The 21,743-nt window shown below is 41.0% G+C and overlaps 1 protein-coding gene across 1 annotated transcript in view; it reads right to left on the minus strand.

Annotated features, from left to right (window-relative positions):
• Positions 1-21,374, minus strand: part of TBC1D12 (TBC1 domain family member 12) — a 95,638-nt gene extending 74,264 nt beyond the window's left edge. Inside the window, exon 1 of the mRNA XM_018041553.1 lies at positions 20,309-21,374. Coding sequence (XP_017897042.1) covers positions 20,309-21,249 — 941 coding nt within the window. The 5' untranslated portion in view covers positions 21,250-21,374. The remainder of the gene's footprint in view (positions 1-20,308) is intronic.

Genomic DNA, 21,743 nt, shown 5'->3' on the forward strand with positions numbered 1-21,743 from the left:
TAGAAAGTGAAAGTGAAGTCGCTCAGTCGTGTCCGACTCTTTGCGACCCCACGGACTGTAGCCTGTCAGGCTCCTCCGTCCATGGGATTTTCCAAGCAAGAGTACTGGAGTGGATTGCCACTTCCTTCTCCAGGGGACCTTCCCGACCCAGGAATCGAACCCGAGTCTCCCGCCTTGCAGGCAGAAGCTTTACCACGGGAGCCATCAGGGAAGCCCACTCATGATCTAACCATGTGCCAAAGGCCCCACCAGCAAACAATATCACAATGGGCATTAGGCTTCAACATACGAATTTTAGAAGGCACACATTCAGTCTATAACACTAGTCTAACGGAGGAGTCCAGTCTGGGAGCTATTACTTCTATGAAACTTTCTCCCCGTGAGCCATTTCTTCATAAATCACTCCCTCCTTATTTTACTTTCTATCTTATATAATAATCTGAATGCTACTTTTAAACTCTAAATGCACTGAGAAGTAGACTTGTGCTATTTCCACAATAACCTGCACATAAGGTATTTAAACACTCGGGAAATTTTCATTTTTAAAACTAACACAGAATAAAAATTGACTGACTTTCTTTTGGCACACAGTTCTACAAGTTTCACCACATGTAAAGACTCATCCGCCAGGTGGCTGCCAGTGCAGGAGATCCAGGTTTGATTCCTGGCTGGGGAAGACCCCCGGAAGAAAACAGCAATGAGTGGGTTGTCTGGGAAATCTCATGGACAGAGGAGTTTGGTGGGCTACAGTTCACGAGGTCACAGAGAGTCCGTCAAAACTGCTCAGTAGCGACTGAGCGCACACACACGTAGGTTTACGTCACTACCACCTCAGCAGAGGTGACAAACATTTGCATCCTCCCCAAAAAACTCAATCATGTCAACTCTTTGTAGCCACCCCTCCCAGTCCCTATAAAGCACTGACATGAGCACAAAGATGGACTTAAAAGACAGATTCAGTGCTAGAGGACTAATACTGCTTCCCTCATCTCACGCTCCCTGGTACCATCAGCGTCATAAGCAGTTCAGTTTATGTTGGCAATGTGATCATCACTGGCTTTACCAGAAAGGCTTTATTCTACTACTCCTTTTCCTGCTATACAGTCTGTACTCAATATGTTTGCTAAATTAACAACGGAGGATTCAGACAAACAGAAATTAAAGGGAGAGAATAACATATTAATTCACTGTGGCTAGAATAAACTTCAAAATACAAGCAGAAAAGAATAGAGAATTTCATTTATTGCCCCAAATCCTCAACCCTCTCTATTATCTATGAAAAAGTTTTAATTTTTTTTAACCAAGCATTAAAGACTCTTTACAAATTTGGACTCAAATTATTTTTCCAATATTATTTCCTACTACCCTTTTTACAACTAGGAGAAATATATGTGACTTTAGAATACCTGCAACCTATTCCCACTTCTTTGACAGTATCTTTGTCCCAACTCTAACTGAAGCAGTAGCCCAAAATGGCTATATTTGTGTTTCATGGTCTTGCCCCTCAGTCAGCACTGATTAAGCTGGACTGCTGATAAAACATGGATAAATTCATATGCAGGCTGAGATATCCAGGATTTTTAAATAAAAGACTTAGAAATTGAGTCAAATGACAATAAATGCTTGAACTGATAAATGAGGTACAGTTTAAACAGCTTCTGCAGGTAAAAACCATGCACTCAACAACCAAGAGGCAGAAAAGAGAAGAGAAAAGCCAAGCATCCCGTGGAGAACAAAAAGCACTATTCCAGGTACCTTATAGCCCAAGTATATTTTATTTTCTATCTTCAGAATATGCACAAGATTCCTATTACAAGCCTACAATAAACTCTCCTGCATTTAAGTAGCTTAAGTTGGCTTATATTCCTTAAAACTAAATAACTCTAACTGTACTTTTTTTCACACATGCTCCAATTTCTTGCCTCTGTACTCTGGACAGCTACATAAACAGCTTACCTTTTACAGTACAAAATAAGTTGGTTACACATACTCAGAACTGTAATATATCAAATTTAAACCATTTCTACTTTTGCACATCAAATGAAACTATTAAGAAAGTACAAAGGCAAACCATGTAACAGGAGAAAATATGTAATTTGTTTTGCTAATTAGAAAAGTGAAAGAAAATATTTACCTCACAAGCAGAAAAGTATAAAGGATACTTCAAAACTGGCAACAGCATAAAGGCAATACTTATAAAGTTCAGTATTTCTCTTACATTATAACAGTGTCAGTTACAGATGCTGTATTATGGATTTTACCAAACACCCTGTTAACAGAAGTCGTAGGCTTCACCAAAATTTAACTGATACAGCTCCAACCATCCAAAGATGACCAAATTCAAGGGTGGCAGACCCCCAAGTCACTGAATTTATTTAATCCTTCAGAAGAGTACCGGAGGGGAGTGGAAGAAGAGTACCAGAGGTAAAATCATTTATGCTTGCTTATATAAATCTCAACCATTTACATCTTATTATGTGTCTCACTATTTGCCTGGGGATGAATCTATTATATCTAGAATATTAGAATAATTACTATAGTTAATATATAACTGAACTTGCTTAGTTGGCTTCCTAATGTATTTCAACTATAACCTCCTCCACGTTCAGTTCTTCAGTCTTATCTTACATGGGCCCAACTGATTTCTCTCCTACAGAAACATCTCCCAGAGAAAGAAATCAAACATACTTTGAGAAATGATACTATAACTCCCAGAGTAACTATTCCAAAAGTTCCAATCATTTAACTATTGAGCTCTGGTACTTTAAAGTTATTAACCCAATAAATCTTTGTGTTCATATATACATGGCTCTATGTCTCTTTACAAAGACAAAAAAGACATGTTTCATATCTGCAGGGAGTTTTCATTTTAGTGGAAGAGAAACATACACCTACAAATAATGATGAAAGTCTTAATACTTTGTCTTTACCTCATTCAATCCTCAAAAACAGGTGATGGGTACATGTCCACCATCCATTTTTATGAAGCAATATACAGACCTTGTGCATTGGATATAAAGACATGATTTTACTACTTTATTCTCACAGGATTTCCTCTGAAATTGTTTCCCTTCTGTTCCACAACAATTACAAACTACTAGGTATAAAATAAATAAGGTACAAGGATGTCATGTATAGTACAGGGAATATAGCTAATACTTTACAATAATTTTATTTTTTTAATTTATTTTTAATTACTTTTTATTTGGCTACAGCAGGTCTTGGTTGTGGCATGCAGAATCCAGCTCCCTGACCAGGGATTGAATCTGGGCCCACTGCATTGGGAGCATGGAGTCTTAGCCACTGGACCACCAGGGACATCCCTGTAATAACTTTAAATGGAGTATAACCTATAAAATATCAGATCACTAGATTATATACCTGTAATTAGCATAATATTGTAAATCAACTGTAGTTGAATTTAGAGGGGAAAAAACTGGCCTAATAACTATCTGGCTCTTTGCCCCTCCTCATCAAATTCCTTATAAAACATGGTAGACATAATTTTTCACATGACTCTCCAATTTCATATCATCCCACTTCCCTCAAAACAAAAATCAAAGTGTACCTTCATTAAAGCTTCACAAAATGGCTACTGTGTAGGCACGTGTGTGTGTCAGTTGCTCAGTTGTGTCCCAACTCTTTGCAACCCCAGGCTGCCAGGCTTCTCTGTCTATGGGATTCTCCAGGCAACAATACTAGAGTGGATTGCCATTTCTTCCTCCAGGGCATGTTCTGGACCCAGGGATCAAACCTGGGTCTCTTGCATTCCAGGCAGATTCTTTACCATCTGAGCCAACAAGGAAGCCCAAGGGAAGCATGTATCACTAAATTTGTTAGCTAACTCTTCTGATAGAAGAGGTGGGCTTCCCTGGTGGCTCAGAGGATAAAGCTCTGCCTCCTATGCGGGAGACCTGGGTTCGATCCCTGGGTTGGGAAGATCCCCTGGAGAAGGAAATGGTAACCCACTCCAGTATTCTTGCCTGGAGAATCCCATGGACAGAGGAGCCTGGTAAGCTACAGTCCACGGGGTCGTAAAGAGTCGGACACAACTGAGTGACTTCACCTTCACCTTCTTCTGATAGAGACTGAATTTACATCAATGACTTGGATACAACACTTTAATAAAGAGACTGACAAGTATAGATAAACTACCACAAATGTATCCAAGCCCCAGTTTCTCAAGTCCCAAATCATCTGCTACACTGCTACCAGAGTCACTGTTCTAAAACACAGTATTAAGCAGGTTGCCCTAGTTTTGAAAACCCATCAAAGGTCTGGTATGCTGCCACCCCTCATGGAATCAATTAAAACTGTGTAGTTTGGTCACACAAACTCATTGATAATTTAGCCCCAACCTTTCTGTCTCCATTGTTGACACTTTACCTCACCTGCCCGAAGGTGTTGTTCTATTGTTGCTATTGTTTAGTTCCTAAGTCACATCTGACTCTTTTGTGACCATGTGGAGTGTAGCCTGCCAGGCTCCTCTGTCCACGAAATCGGATTTCCCAGGCAAGAATACTGGAGTGGGTTGCCATTTCCTTCTCCAAGGGAGCATCGCAACCCACAGACTGAACCTGCATCTCCTGCACTGGCAGGCGGAGTTTTTATTAACACTGAGCCACCAAAGAAGCCCTGGGTCCTAAGGTGAGGTCATACTAATAAGTCTCTACAGTTCCAAAAGTGCTATGTTATTTCCTGTATAATTCTGCGTATGCTGTTGTGTGCCTGTACTGGCTTCAGCCTCGTTCCAATCCAAACCCTCCTCATTAGTAAAAACAAAACAAAACAGAAAAATTATGCATTCATGTTTCATCTACTGTGAAAAGTCCCCTAATGTCTCATGACCAAAGTTAATCACTCCTTCTTCAGTGCCACTGATGCATCCTTGTATTTTCTTTTATAACACTAATCAAGTTTGTATTGTAAGTACTGATTTATATGATTCTCTCATCTTAAGTTTGTTAAATAGAATATTTTTTCTCTTATTTCCGTAGTACCTCATATATACAATAGGGCTCAATAGCATTTGCTGAATGAATAAATGGTAAGAAAATCTCAAGCTAATTCACAAGAATTGTATATGCTTAGCTAGGAGGGTCAAAAACAGATTCAGCAGCAATCTTTAAATTTCTAAACAGCAATTATGTAAAAGAACTCACTTGTTCTTTGTGGCTCTAAAGGGTAAATGAGGACCAGGAACATTACAAAGAGATACACTGTGCTTTGACATAAAGAACCTTCTAACAATTAATACCCTCAATGGGCTGCATTGAGGAAATAGAGTTGCTTGTTAGTGAAAGAATTCAAGCAGAGGCCAAACCACATCTATCAGGTGCCTAAACTCTCCCACCATAGAGAGGCGGACACTTAGCTCTGGGGGTTGTTTAGTTGACACTTGGCTCCTCTGACCTAGAAGCACTTTCTGAATTGAACCTGTCTTCCAGCAGCATAATTGAAATTTCTCTCCTGACCAAGGCAACTATCTTTTATTCCACTTGATGTTATGACATTTCCATCAAAATCAAAAGATTTTGGTGGTCTCACACAATAGCAAAACAATCTTCTCTTTTCATTACAACATGTAGCTAGCTATTATTTTAATCAAGAACGTTTTATAGTGGTTAGCTACTATTTTTTTTTCTTCATGCAATATAATTCTCACTTATGTTAATAGTATAACCTATTTTGAAAGGTAATCACTGTCCCAGTATGGTATTCTTGTGCTTCTGGAAGTCTATCACAAAGATGGACATCACTCTCTGGTTATACATTCAATTACTGTGCTGCTTACCTCATATCATTTTTATCAAAAGCTATATTTTTTAGTCTTTAGATAACAAATTTTGTGTATTCAACACCCAATTATGAACTACAACAAATCTTTTGTTTTCCAAACAACACCCAAGCTCTTTAACTCTTGATAAAGTTAAAAAGTCAGTTCAACATGGGTGAGGTAAGGAGTGTAAAGAGCTATGTAACCAAAAAAGCAACTCAAATTTTATCACTCTTCACAACACAGAAACTACTTGGTCAATTAAGACTTTTAATGATTTAAAACTTCAATAACTTACTTCAAAACTTAAATTTATACACAATATATCTTCCTGATAATGAATAACTTTCTTATGGGTAACAGATTAAAATTGTTTGCGAATTTTACCGTGGTCCTTGTAGGAGAAACTTACCTTTTAGCACTGGAGCTCAAGAATACATTGTGTAAAACTGTATATTGCATTTATCTTATACTTTGATATATGTAATTTTTAATATATGAATCTGTCATACTAACAACCTAAACTTTTAAAGTCTAAATTAAACCTTATATATAGGTTTTCAAAAAGGCAGAGGAACCAGAGATCAAATTGCCAACATCTGTTGGATCATCGAAAAAGCAAGAAAGTTTCAGAAAAACATCTATTTCTGCTTTATTGACTATGCCAAAGCCTTTGACTGTGTGCATCACAATAAACTGTGGAAAATTCTGAGAGAGATGGGAATACCAGACCACCTGACCTGCCTCCTGAGAAACCTGTATGCAGGTCAGGAAGCAACAGTTAGAACTGGACATGGAACAACAGACTGGTTCCAAATAGGAAAAGGAGTCCGTCAAGGCTGTATATTGTCACCCTGCTTATTTAACTTCTATGCAGAGTACATCATGAGAACCACTGGGCTGGAAGAAGCACAAGCTGGAATCAAGATTGCCAGGAGAAACATCAATAACCTCAGATATGCAGATGCCACCACCCTTACGGCAGAAAGTGAAGAGGAACTAAAGAGCCTCTTGACGAAACTGAAAGAGGAGAGTGAAAAAGTTGGCTTAAAGCTCAACATTCAGAAAACCAAGATCATGGCATCTGGTCCCAACACTTCATGGCAAATAGAAGGGGAAACAGTGGAAACAGTGGCAGACTTTATTTTGGGGGGCTCCAAAATCACTGTAGATGGTGATTGCAGCCATGAAATTAAAAGATGCTAAAATAAATAAATAAATAAATAAAATAAAAGACGCTTACTCCTTGGAAGGAAAGTTATGACCAACCTAGATAGCATATTAAAAAGCAGAGACATTACTTTACCAACAAAGGTCTGCCTAGTCAAGGCTATGTTTTTTTCAGTAGTCATGTACGGATGTGAGAGTTGGACTAGAAAGAAAGCTGAATGCCAAAGAATTAGTGCTTTTGAACTGTGGTGTTGGAGATGACTCTTGAGAGTCCCTTGGACTACAAGGAGATCCAATCAGTCCATCCTAAATGAAATCATTCCTGAATATTCATTGGAAGGACTGATGCTGAAGCTGAAACTCCAACACTTTGGCCACCTCATGCAAAGAGCTGACTCATTTGAAAAGACCCTGATGCTGGGAAAGATGGAAGACGGGAGAAGGGGACGACAGAGGATGAGAAGGTTGGATGGCATCACTGACTCAATGGATATGAGTTTGAGTGAACTCCAGGAGTTGGTGATGGACTGGGAGATCTGGCGTGCTGCAGTCCATGGGGTTGCAAAGAGTTGGACACGACTGAGCGACTGAACTGAACTGAACTGATAAAATCTGTCATTAAAAAATATTTCTTTTCCAAGACATAACCTGTTAAGAAGCCATGAAGGTTCTTAGTTGTTCAGTTGTGTCTGACTGTGACCCTATGGATTGTAACCCACCAGGCTCCTCTGTTGATGGAATTTTAGGTAAGAACACTGGAGTGAATTGCAGTTTCCTCTGGTGGCCAATGCAGGGTCTGAACCTGCATTTCCTGTGGCTCCTGCATCAGCAGGTGGCTTCTTTACCACTGAGCCACCTGGGAAGCCCCAGGATGGGGATATTAGGGAAGTTAAGAGGAAGAGGCACAGCAACTATCTTTAAGAAGTTGTCAGAAGCATCCAGGGGCATTGATATAAGCAGAATAGAAAAATAAATGTGTAAATAACCTGTGGTAATACTCTGAAGCCCACAGACCAAAGTACAGAGCTAACTTCCAGCTAATACTTATTCTCTTCAGCAACTTTTTCTGCACAAACCTCTTCAAATTCATTCTCTAACAGTTTCTCTTGTCTCTAATGAAACCCCCACACCTTCCCAATTTTGTCTCCTTTCTTACTTACCTGAAGTGGAATGTGTAAAAACAAAGGATTTATCGTTAGTGTATTCTGTACTCCCTGTGCTGCTTTCAGAAAGGAGGTAAATGAGTATTTTATGTTTTTCTAACAACAACAACAAACACCAATACAGTGTTGTGGTCTTTGAAGAACTTTTTCCTGGGACAGCAAAAGAAAAGCATTTTGCCTACTTGACTAGAAAATGACTACAGTCTAGATGAAAACCACATTTGGAAATTCTAAATAATGTAGTTGTATATTGCAGTATTGGGGAAAATATGAGAACACAGCACAGAATTTGATTTCAAAACTATCATGTTCATTTCCAAACTTAAAATGTTTTCATCTGTGTGAGGTTAGAGAGACAGAAGGAAGTACTTTTTCTAACCAAGAAATGAAACCCAAAATCAAATTTAAATTAAAAAGAAACTGAAAAGCAAATTCAAAGGTAAATTAAAAATTAAACACATTACCGAGTTAACTCTTAAACTAGCCCTAAGTAGGAATGTAGCTTGTGGCTTGATTTCCTAGGTAAACTTCTCTTAATCGCAGGAAAGAGCCTGCTGAAAAGCCAGACAGTCACATGGGTTTCCCTCTCTTTCTTGTTTTGGCTACAGAAATAAGAAGTGCAAGAAAGGCTGAAGCAGCAAATTCTGGAGGGGAATAAGCCACGTGCAACATGCAGAATTTTTTCTTAAAGGCATGGAAAAGAATTACAACTACTCAGCAGAAGGAAAGGAAATTAATGCCCTTTTTGATAAACTATAAATAAGAAGTAAAGTTCTGACTCCATGTTAAAGAGACCTGAGTAAAGTTTTTGAGTTAAAGTGTTTCACAGAACATTTAAGTATGGCTATCTAAAACCACATAAAATGAAAGTAAAAGAACTTTTCCACTAATAAAAAGGAAAACAGGATTTTAATTATGCAGAGATAGCTTCTCAATCTAGTGAAAGTTAGTAAAATACTTCTATATTTGTACTTATATCTGTTCTCTCCTATATCTCTATTTATACTCATCAATTACATAATACCTCAATATGACCCAATTTTAAGTCAATAAAGCAATCTAAGCTTTAAAGGTATGTTGTACCTTCTTTTAGTTACTACCTAGAGAGCTCTGCCTATCAATAATTTCAGCTGACACCTGAACAACTCGAGGACTAGGGGGACCTAACATAGTCAAAAATCCCAGTATAATCTCACAGTCCACCCTTCTTATCTGTAGTTCAGTTCAGTTTAGTTGCTCAGTCATGTCGGACTCTTTGCGACCCCATGGACTGCAGCACGCCAGGCTTCCCTGTCTATCACCAACTCCCGAAGCTTGCTTAAACGCACGTCCATCAAGTCGGTGATGCCATCCAACCATCTCATCCTCTGTCATCCCCTTCTCCTCTGCACCCAGGAATTAAATCAACAGAGGATGGTGTAGGACTGTAGTATTTATTATTGAAAAAAATCCACATGTAAGTGGACCTGGGTAGTTCAAACTCCTGTTTGAAAACAGTCAACTGTATTTCACGAATTACAATGTGGTAACCACTTTCATCACAATCACTTGAAAAATTCTGTTAAACATTTGGATTCCTACTGGACCCCACCCAAGATCTACAGAATCAAAAAGAGTGCTCAAGGAATTTGCATTCTTCACATCCCACCCCATCCCCCACCACAGGTAATTTTAAACACTGCTGCTGCTGCTACTGTTAAGTCACTTCAGTTGCGTCCAACTCTGTGACCCTATAGACAACAGCCCACCAGACCTCTCTGTCCATGGGATTCTTCAGGCAAGAATACTGGAGTGGACTGCCATGCCTCCTCTAGGGGATCTGCCTGACCGAGAGATCAAACCTGGGTATCTGATGTCTCCTGCACTGGCAGGGAGGTTCTTTACCACTGGAGACACCTGGAAAGCCCAGTTTTAAACACTAATGTTTAATAACTACTGTAGTAGGGTCTAAGTAACAAGCAGTCAGAACTCCCTGGGTACAACTTTTAATGTAGTCAATAGGGTTCCTAGGAATAGGAATAAGTCACCTCAAAAAGGTTTGGCTTTCCCTTTCTGAATAATACATTTGGAGATGGGTAACAAATGTATCACTTCAAAATCTGCCAATGTTTCCACATTTCCCCATAACTTTCCTACCACAACATACTAAGCATAAAATATATGAATAAGCCAAGTTAAACGGCTCATGAATTTAAACTTAAAAAGTGTCTTTCCCTGTCTATATAAGGTCCTTAAAACAACAAAAGATACAAATATTTTAATCTTTCTCAAAATTCTCTCCTTTCAGTTCCTTCTCAGACTTGCTTTTTAGGCAAAGCTTCGAGACTTCTAGAAATGCTGTATCATTACACCAGAGCCCATTTTAACACCCATCCAATCCCAAACACAAACTGTTTTAAAATCTACCACACATGGAGATTCCTTAAAAAACTGGAAATAGAACTGCCATATGACCCAGCAATCCCACTGCTGGGCATACACACCGAGGAAACCAGAATTGAAAGAGACACGTGTACCCCAATGTTCATCACAGCACTGTTTATAATAGCCAGGATATGGAAGCAACCTAGATGTCCATCAGCAGACAAATGGATAAGAAAGCTGAGGTACATATACACAATGGGAATATTATTCAGCCATTAAAAAGAATACATTTAAATCACTTCTAATGAGGTGGATGAAACTGGAGCCTATTATACAGAGTGAAGTAAGCCAGAAAGAAAAACACCAATATAGTATACTAACGCATATATATGGAATTGAGAAAGATGGTAACGATAACCCTACATGTGAGACAGAAAAAAGAGACACAGATGTACAGAATAGTCTTTTGGACTCTGTGGGAGAAGGCGAGGGTGGGAAGATCTGAGAGAACAGCACTGAAACATGTATATTATCTATCATATATGAAACAGATCGCCAGTCCAGGTTCAATGCATGAGACAGAGTGCTCAGGGCTGGTGCACGGGGATGACCCAGAGGGATGGCATGGGGAGGGAGGTGGGAAGGGGGTTCAGGATGGGGAACACATGTAAACCCATGGCTGATTCATATCAATGTATGGCAAAAACCACTACAATACTGTAAAGTAATTAGCCTCCAACTAAAATAAATTAATTAAAAAAATAAAATCCACTACACAAATTGTACAATGCTTCTTTAGTGAGTACACAAAAAATTCATCCCAGGCTCTCCCTTTTTTTAAACCAGTGATTTCAGTGGGAAAGGGATTGTGGCATTCTCCTATAGTCTGAATAATAAGATGTGGGTCGTCACTATACATCACATAATAAATACAGGGCATTTGCCATATTATCTCATTTAACGCTCATGACAATCCCATGAGATAGCTATCGTTATGACCCACATTTTACAGATGAGTTGTCTAAGGTCCAGAGAGGTCAAGTTACCTATCCGTAAGTACACAGCTAGTAAGCTAATTTTCATTCCAATCCCAAAGAAGGCCAATGCCAAAGATGTTCAAACTATCATACAATTGAGCTCATTTCACATGCTAGCAGGGTTATGCTCAAAGGTCTTCAAGCTAGGTTTCAGCAGTACGTGAACAACTTTCAAATGTAAAAACTCTGTTTAGAAGAGGCAGGAACCAGAGATCAAACTGCCAACATGGAGAAAGCAAGGGAATTCAGAAAAACATTTAGTTGTTTCATTGACTACAAGAAAACCTTTGCCTGTGTGGATCACAACAAACTGTGGAAAATTCTTAGAGATGAGAATACCAGATCACCTTACCTGTCTCCTGAGAAACTGGTATGTGGGTCAAGAAGAAATAGTTAGAACCAGATGCAGAACAACTCACTGGTTCAAAATTGAGAAAGGAGTATGACAAGGCTGTATATTTTCACCCAGTTTACTTAACTTACATGCAGAGTACATCATACAAAATGCCGGGCTGAATAAATCACCAGCTGGAATCACGATTGCCAGAAGAAATATCAACAACTTCATATATGCAGATGATACCACTCTAATGGCAGAAAGTGAAGAGGAAATAAAGAGCCTCTGGATAAGGGTGAAATAGGATAGTGAAAAGCCTGGCTTGAAACTCAACATTAAAAAAACAGATCATGGCATCTGGTCCCATCACTTCCTCGCAAACATTTGGGGAAAAAGTTGAATCAGTGACAGATTTTATGTTCTTGGGCTCCAAAAATCACTGCAGATGGTGACTACAGCCATGACATTAAAAGACACTTGTTTCTTATAAGGAAAACTATGACAAACCTATACAGTATATTAAAAACCAAAGACATCACTTTGCTGACAAAGGTCTGTATAGTCAAAGCAATGGTGTTTCCAGTAGTCATGTACAGATGTGAGAGTTGGACCATAAAGAAGGCTGAGTGCCCAAGAATTGATCCTTTTGAACTGCGGTGCTAGAGAAGACTCCCGAAAGTTCCTTGGACTGCAAGGAGATCAAACCAGTCAATCCTAAAGGAAATCAACCGTAAATACTCATTGGAAGGACTGCTGCTGAAACTGAAGCTCTCATAGTTTGGCCACCTGATGGGAAGTGCCAACTCGTTGGAAAAGACCCTGATGCTAGGAAAGACTGAAGGTAAAAGGAAAAGAGGGAGGCAGAGGATGAGATGGTTAGACAGCACCACTGACTCAACGGGCATGTGCTGTGCCTGTGCTCAGTCACTTCAGTCATGTCAGACTCTGCGACCCCATGGACTGTAGCCTGCCAGGCTCCTCTGTCCACGGGATTCTCCAGGCAAGAACACTGGAGTAGGCTGTCATGAGACGGTTAGATAGCATCATCAAATAAATGGACATGAATTTGAACAAACTCTGGGAGATGGTGGAGGACAAAGGAGCCTGGTGTGCTGCAATGCATGGGGTCACAAAGAGTCGGACACAATGTAGTGACTATAAAACAACAACAAGCTAATTCAAACCCAAGCAGCCTAACTCCACAATCAGCATCTTTAAGCAGTACACTATAACCATCCAGGGCTTCTTTTGTGGCTCAGCTGGTAAAGAAACCATCTGCCATGCGGGAGACCTGAGTTCAATCTCCGGGTTAGGAAGATCCCTTGGAGAAGGGAAAGGCTACCCTCTCCAGTATTCTGGCCCGGAGAATTCCATGGACTGTATAGTCCATCGGGTCGCAAAGAGTCAGACACGACTGAGCAACTTTCGCTTTACTTTACTTCACTTCTATACCCATCCTATTGCTTAAAAGATTCCACCTGCCAAGGGCAAGTCCCCTGAATCCACCTAAAGGTTGTGGATTATGAAGCATCTAATTTTTTTAATGTGCTTTTAGGTTAATTTGCAGTATAACAAGGCTAGGGACTATCGTACTAAGCTATCAGTTCCCCAAAGTGGCACACTGACAAACTTTGAGAAAAAAATCATGGTCTGGAAGTTAAAGTATCAAACTCCAATTCACTGATTAACTAGAATTTACTTATTATCTTACTCTCTCTCTTTCCTACCCCAAAGAAATCATAAAGAAAAAAAAATCTAGAATTGATAAAGAAAAAACAAAAAGAGCTGATGGTCTGTTTATGAGACACTAAACAAAGATCACTGATGTTTAGACTGATGTTTAGCATGATTACTCTCAGGCAGAGTTAGGCCTTTATCAAAAAAATGTTCAAGGCAGAATTTAGAGTTGAAGGGGTATTTCTATCCCTGGCAACTTTTTCATTTTACAGATGAAATAACATGCTGTTTTTTAAAAAGCATTCTCTTTAATTCAATTCAATTCACATTTGTAGTATTTAGCCAACAAATAGTTGAGGTTTACACAGTGAGTGCAAGTGAATCACACAACATGACAGTGTATTCGAGCTGAAAGGTACTCTGAATCGCTAAATTTCATAGAGGAGGAAAGTGAAGTGAAGAAACTTAGTGATTTGCCCAAGATCACATAAATTGTTTAATGATACAAGAAAAGAAACTACCCAGGACAAAAGTCAAGTTTCTTATTTCTCAATATAATAGGATTTTCACTACATCAAAAGCTATGTTTTCATTCATAAACTTCTTATAATTCACAGAAATCAATGCATTAGCTTCAAACCCCAGGAATCATACCTATGCCTAGTTCTGATTTTTTTTTTAATTAACTCTCTGTCTCTGGGCAAATAGCTATAAAATAAAAATAAACCCTACTTTTCTTAGGTCACAGGAATAATTCAGGATTCAAAAAAATTATAAAGGAAAGACATATTAAAACAATTTTGTAAAAATATCAAAAGATATAAAATTAAAATATACTTGACATTTTTTTCCAGAGGCAAATGGGTACTGGTTGTCAAATCCAAATAATCTGAACTGAAAAGCTTTAAAAAACATTGCTTTAGATCACTTAAACTCATTACCATGTCTAGTTCATTTCCAATACTAAATTAATACCATCTTACTAAGTGATGGCTAGCAAATAGAAGCTAACCTTGATTTTCCATAGAGTATTAAAGAATGAATAAGTGATTCATAAAATTCCTTCTACTTTAAACAGCTCTGATTTTACAGTAAAACACAATAGTTTCCCAAATAAAAGTCTTACAGCCAACAATAAAGGTGTGGTGCACGCATGCTCAGTTGTGCCCGACTCTCTGTGACCACACAGACTGTAGGCAGTCAGGCTCCTCTGTCCATGGAATCTTCCAAGCAAGAATTCTGGAGCGGGTTGCTACTTCCTTCTCCAGTGGATCTTCCCAACCCAGGGACTGAACCCGAGTCTCCTGTGTCTCCTGCATTGGCAGGCAGATTCTTTACCACTGAACCACCTGGGAAGGCTCTTTTAGTCAATAATTCTATGCCAAACAAAACGTGAAGTTTAACTGTAATAATGTACAAATGATGGATTCTTAGTTGTGACAAATGTACCACAGTTATGTAACGATGTCAACAGGAGAACTAGACAAGGGATATACCAGAACTTTCTATAGTACCTTTGCAACTTTCCTATAAACATAAACCTATTCTTAAAAAAGTATCTTAAAAAATAAAAAGTAAATCTCAAAAAATAAAATAAAATAAAAAGTATATCTCTGTCTTACCATGGAAGCCTGGATTCTTAACCAATGGACCACCAGGGAAGTCCCAATTCCAAGTTAATATTAGAGTCTGCTTTGTTAACTGGGGCTTAGTGTTAAAATGTTAGTTTAGTTTAGCACTTCGAAATAATGTTTGAGTGATTAAAATTAACTAAGTCCCACAAAAATTAGAGTTTCCCAAAACTTTCTACTGAATTTATATTCTGATGATTATATCTCTAACTATGAACTCCTTGAATCACTGTTGGATTTCTAACGGTTTGGTATAGATAACTAGTGTTTTGCAGTTAGTTGCTTTTTTTAAGAAATTATTGGATCTGAGCAGGGGAAAGGGTTAGACATAAGAAAAGGAAACAAAGACTCTTCAGCCATTAGCTCCCCAATCTAATATTATAATGGGTAGCTTCAAAACACTCTAAAATCTTAAAAGACTTATTTTTATTCTAGAGCAACTAATTATACATTCTTTTCAGTTTTTCTAAAATTTTACACATTTTAATTATATTAACATAAAAGTAATGTTCAATGAAATTTCCTTAGTGGCACATTGATGAATATTTTTATAGTATTGTAATAACAAAAAATTAATGTTTAGAGCAAGATATTTCTTAATTCTCCTTTTAAATAATCATACCACACCTGTAATAAAGAACTGTTTGCTTTGGGGAGCTATAAAAATCTTTTAAAACTTATCAGAGGTTTGATATTTTACCTTTTCTTAACTGAAACGTTAAAGAAGGGATTTTTTTGTTTGTTTGTTTGTTTTTGAGAAAGTGGTCCTGAAACTGTGGCTTTTATTTTAGTTGACTGGGAAGAATATACACTGTGGGACAAATAAGGGAGCCCTATCTGACGAAGGTCAGTGATGGCTCAGTCAGGTGAATGATGATTTATTTCATCAACTAGTGTACATCACGGAGAAGGCAATGGCAACCCAGTCCAGTACTCTTGCCTGGAAAATCCCATGGACAGAGGAGCCTGGTAGGCTGCAGTCCATGGGGTCGCTAAGAGTTGGACACGAGTGAGCGACTTCACTTTCACTTTTCACTTTCATGCATTGGAGAAGGAAATGGCAACCCACTTCAGTGTTCTTGCCTGGAGAATCCCAGAGACGGCGGAGCTTGGTGGGCTGCTGTCTATGGGGTCGCACAGAGTCAGACACGACTAATGCAACTTAGCAGCAGCAGCAGCAGTGTACATCAACTAAATTTTGAGTAGTAATGAAAATATGGTTGATTTTGTTGTTTCTGAGAATCTTAAATTAAGAAAAATTATAACAGAAATTTTTAAAATTCTCAATGTCATAACAAAAAGTATATTCTCAACAATTTTCATAGTGGGGAGATTGGAGACTGCTTATATATGAAAGTGAAAGTTGCTCAGTCGTGTCTGACTCTGCAACCCCATGGACTACATAGTCCATGGAATTCTCCAGGCCAGAATACTGGAGTAGGTAGCCTTTCCCTTCTCCAGAGGATCTTCCCAGGCCAGGGATAGAACCCAGGTCTCCCACATTGCAGACGGGTTCTTTACCAGCTGAGCCACAAGGGACGCCCAATATGTGAAAAGAAACCACTAAATGAGCCTACCATTGCTAGTCTTCCCTCTTTAGCTACCCATAATAAAAAGAGAACCACAAAAATTATTTTGTGCAACATTTAGGAAGTTTCAGAGTTGGTAACTACAGGGTAAGCTACATGAATCTCTACGTTCCAGAATCTATAAAATCAATCTATAAAGATGTATATAAATTCCAGAATCTATAAAGTTTATCTTTTAGATAGAAGGAAAAAAATCTTTAGTATTTTTTCCCTACCTTAGTCATGCCCTTTTAAGTTAATAAATTCTTGTGATTTATCATGCAGATTAAAAATATATATATATTAACACTATCAGGAGACACAGATACATACTTGTATGCTTCTAAACAGTGACTCTGTCAGTGCAATCAGAACAAAAGTATTCAATTTGAGTATTAATACTCAAAAGTATTAAATGGCTTTTAAAATACAACTATTAAGAGCATACATAAAAAAAAACAAACAAAAAGGAGTGTATAACTTAAAAAACAAACCAGTCTAGTTTGAAAACAAGACTTGGATTAGCTTAAAGGACCCATAAAAATGGTTTAAAGTTACTTCACTTTCAGAACAGAATAATAAACATACCCTTGAGAAACAAAGGCTAGCCTACAAACACCAGAGATTTGCCTTTCAGCTTTCACCTTCTCACTGCTAAGTTGGTGAGAGTGGCAGCAGTGGTATGCACCTCACACTTCAAAACTGTGAGAGACAGGAAAAGGCCGAGGACCGGAGGGAATGGTACTTCTGCTGCTGCTGCTGCTAAGTTGCTTCAGTCATGGCCAATTCTGTGCGACCCCATAGATGGCAGCCCACCAGGCTCCCCATCCCTGGGATTCTCCAGGCAAGAATACTGGAGTGGGTTGCCATTTCCTTCTCCAATGCATGCTGCTGCTGCTGCTGCTGCTAAGTCACTTCAGTCGTGTCTGACTCTGCGCGACCCCATGGATAGCAGCCCACCGGGCTTCCCTGTCCACAGGATTCTGCAGGCAAGAATACTGGAGTGGGTTGCCATTTCCTTTTCCTGAATGTTACTTCTAGGGCTCCCGTAATCAAGTCACTATAAACACAGATGCCCAAGTGCAGCTGAGGCAAGCTCCCAACAGTCTGAAATAGAACTCACTTCATCTAGAAGGGAGGGCAAGCAGGAAAGAGATAATGAGAACTGTTTCATCTTGGACCAAATTCTTTTTTCTCCTATATGATTTCTACCCTACTCAATGAGGCTTCTGTAAATGATGTGCCTTGATTGAACAAATTTTTGTAATAACAGATAAACAGAGCCATAAAATGGTCCACTCTCTTTAGTTGTAAAAGGTTAAAACAAATATGAAACTAGTCTTTTAAAGTATTTCTTCTTATAGATTTTTTGATCCAGTTAAGAGAAAGAGAGGAAATGGAAAGGAGAAGGGAAAGATTTAGATAATCAGGTGGGAAAGAAAAGAGTCACAGGTAAACAGAAGTTATGACTGAATTCCTGGAATCAAAATCAGGAACCCTGGTTTCTAACCTGGTTCTGCCATTAGCTGACAACTGTTTATGGGAAGAAAAACACTCCTAGGTTGTAGGGAGAAGAGAAATTTCTGATTATTCTTTTTGGGAAATAGAAGATTTGTTCAAAATTACACTACCTAGAGAACAGTAAAAGAGGGAGAGTCCATGAAAGTTGTCACTTCAACACAATCTGAATGGGATTCTTCTTATAACACTAGATATTTTAGATTCAGAAATGAAGGTCATAGTTTTTGCCTTGAAGGTGTTCAGCATCTAGTTAAGGTTTTGACTAAAACGCTAACAGAAAAATAGTCCTAATGTCTGATTCTGTCCTTTTCCAAGAATGTTACATGAAAGAAGCAATGATGCTTAGAATCGTGACATCCATCTCAAAAGTGAAGCTTGGAGAAATTAACTTCAGGGGACCTAAGTTTACTGACTTTACACTCAGTGCTCTGATACACATGAAAAGTATATCATATGAACATCAACTAAGCCATATGAATGTCAACTAGCTGTGCTCTCCAAAGCCCTGTTCAAGTCTAAAACTGCCTGATACCTGACATCAAAACATGACCAATAAATACCCACAAGTTCCACAAAAAAAAAAGGAAATACCTACAGACTTCACACACCTTAAGAGCTTTAAAAATATGGCCATTACTAGCTTTAAGTATGTCTCTTTGCACAGATCTTTGCATAATTTGAGGCACAAATGCACATTTCACTACTATATATGTTGTCCTATGAGTAAAACAGGGCTTCTCTGGTAGCTCAGCTGGTAAACACTCTGCCTGCAATGCAGGAGACCTGGGTTTGATTCCTGGGTTGGGAAGATCCCCTGGAGGAGGGCACTGGCAACCCAATCGAGTATTCTTGCCTGGAGAATCCCCATGGACAAAGGAGCCTGGTGGGCTACAGTCTGTGGTCACAAAGAGTTGGACACCACTGAGCAACTAAGCACACACATGACTGAAACATAATTAGAATTTCCCCAATCTTGATTTAAACAACAGTTAATGTTGTAGAAAAGGGAATAAGAAACACTAATTTCAATCAGAAAACTCTGTGGGTCTACAAATATGCACACTCATTGTATAATCCTCTCAAATCTAAGACTCATTACTTGTTTCTTTATTTCTGTTTTTTGTCATGATCCCTGAAAAGGGAACAAAAACACAGAAGAAACGAGATAGAACTTTGAAAGGGAGGGTTTTCCAAGAGGGAATATTTTCCTATTTGTCTAGAGACTTAAAAAAAAAAAAAAAGCGTGTCAAAATCTGACTCACAGGAAACTGCTTTGTTACTAAGATGAGTATTTTCTAACGATATATTTATCCCTATCAACGTCCCACTGAGAAACCTGCAATGTCCAGCACCACAATTTAACTTCAAGACTAGCAGGTCAAATCATATATACGACACCATAAAAAATTAACAGAAGTTGCCGGAAAAAAGTATAGGTCTATCTAGCAAAAGTGAGGAAAAGGGATTTTTCTAGATAAAGCGCCATAGTAATTTGGTTTTAAAGGCTGGATCAAATTTTAAACACTAAACTGACAGTATTTTAATAAAGGCCACTGAAACAGGCTGTTAAACGCTATGAAACTCAACCACCTCTAATTTCAATAATTCCCAAACTACTTGAATGGGTTTAGACTTCACGCAGAGACAGCTCTGAAAATGACTTCCCTTTCTCTTTCACAACCGCGCCTGTACACACACACCCCGCACCGCCACCCGCCCCTGAATCCTAACAGTATAGTACACACGGACGAAGAAGGCTATTTCTCCGGTAGAGGCAAAACTGTAGATATGGCACTAGCACGCTGGCCTAAATTCACAGAAACCAGATGTGAATGGCAGGTACAGCGTCCAGCGCAGGGAAACGCCAAGATTGGCTCCCCGCGCTCACAACTTCTCCGATCCAGACGCACAACACAATGCAGACCTAGTTCCTGCCCCCTCCTGTGACAAATCAAAGCTCAGTCCTAACGCCAGCGAGAGCCACGCTGAGGCTGCCCTCACGTCGCTCTCCGGCCGCTCCCGGCCCCAAGCCCGCTCCGATCCCCGGCGTAGCCTGCGCTGTACCTGGCGAAGAAGTCGGCGAAGCCGCCGCTCCGTCGAGCCCGAGCCGAGGTCCCGGCAGGGCCCTGCTCCGCGGCCGGCAAGGACACCGGCGCTCCCGCCGGCGGCAGGTGGTCGCGGGCGCTTTGGCAGCGGCTCACCTCGAACGTATTCCGAGAGTTCAAGCGAACGTCGGAGAAACCGACGCGCGGCTCGGCGCCGGCGCCCCCACTAGTCCTCTCCGCCGAGGTGATGGGCGACGCGCCCTCCTCGGAACCCCCGGCTCCGGCTCCCAGCCGCTCCAAGTCCTCGCTGCCGCTGCCGCTGCCGTCACTGGCCGAACTGTCCCTCGCGCCGCTGCCCGCGCCCTCGGGCTCCTCGGCGTCCGCCGCCTCCAGGCAGCAGCTCCGCAGTGGGTCCTCGAGCGGCGCGGCCCAGTCAGACAGGATGCCCGCTCCGTCCGCGCCCTCGTCGCCAGGCCTGTCCGGACGGAGGCGGCGGTGGCGCGGCTCCAGGCTGCCGGCGCGGGCCAGGTCGCGACAGTCCTGGCCCAGCAGAAAGCCCGAGTCCCCGTTGGTCATGCCTCCGTGTCGCGCCGAGCCAGCATCCGCCGCCTCCGCGTCGCGGTGCTTGGAGCCGGCGTCCGGCTGGCAGGCGTCCGAGCGCGGGGCTGCCGAGGGCGGCGGAGCACAGGAGTGGCCGGCGGGGAGCGGACAGTAGCACAGCCCGGGCTCCAGCTGTCCCCCAGCCGCCGCGAGGTAACGCCGAAAGAGCTGCTGAGGCGGCGGCGGCGTCTCCTCCTCCTCCTCCTCTTCTTCGGGAGGCTCCACAGCGCCGACACCTCCGCCAAAGCCTCCTGTGGCCCGAATCATTTTCCCGTCCAGGCCCGCGGAATCGGGCGCCGGCAAAGGGAGCAACTTGGGGTTTCTTGCCGAGCAGCCTCCGGCATCCTCCGGACCCACCATCTGGGGCCGGGTGAGCGCCGCCGGAGGAGGCCACGGAAGCTCCCCAGCGCAGGCTTGGCCAGGCAAGAGCCCTGAGTGCTGGGGCCGCGGCGGCCACCGCCGCAACGCTCCCAGACCCACCCCTCCCTCCCGAGAATTCGGGCAGATGCAGGAGGGCGGGCACGCGCCTGGGCTCGCGCACGCGCAAAAGCCAGACCGGTCAAGCTCCGACCTGGAGATTCCGCGAACCATAGAGACGGTAGCTAGAGAGACCCGCTCCGTGACACAGCGACCGGCAGTCTGGGATCAGCCCTCTGGACAGTGGAGGCTGGTTGGCCCACTCCGAAGAGGACGGCCATTAGGGAAGCACGGGTATGGGTCCCTTAGCAAAAATTCACTTGATATACTTATATCGGGTTTCCCTGGTGGCTCAGATGGTAAAGAATCCTCCTGCCAATACAGAAGACCTGGGTTCCATCCCTGAGTCAGGAAGATTCTCTGGAGAAGGAAATGGC

This window comes from Capra hircus, chromosome 26 (assembly GCF_001704415.2).
Source record: "Capra hircus breed San Clemente chromosome 26, ASM170441v1, whole genome shotgun sequence".
NCBI lineage: Eukaryota > Metazoa > Chordata > Mammalia > Artiodactyla > Bovidae > Capra > Capra hircus.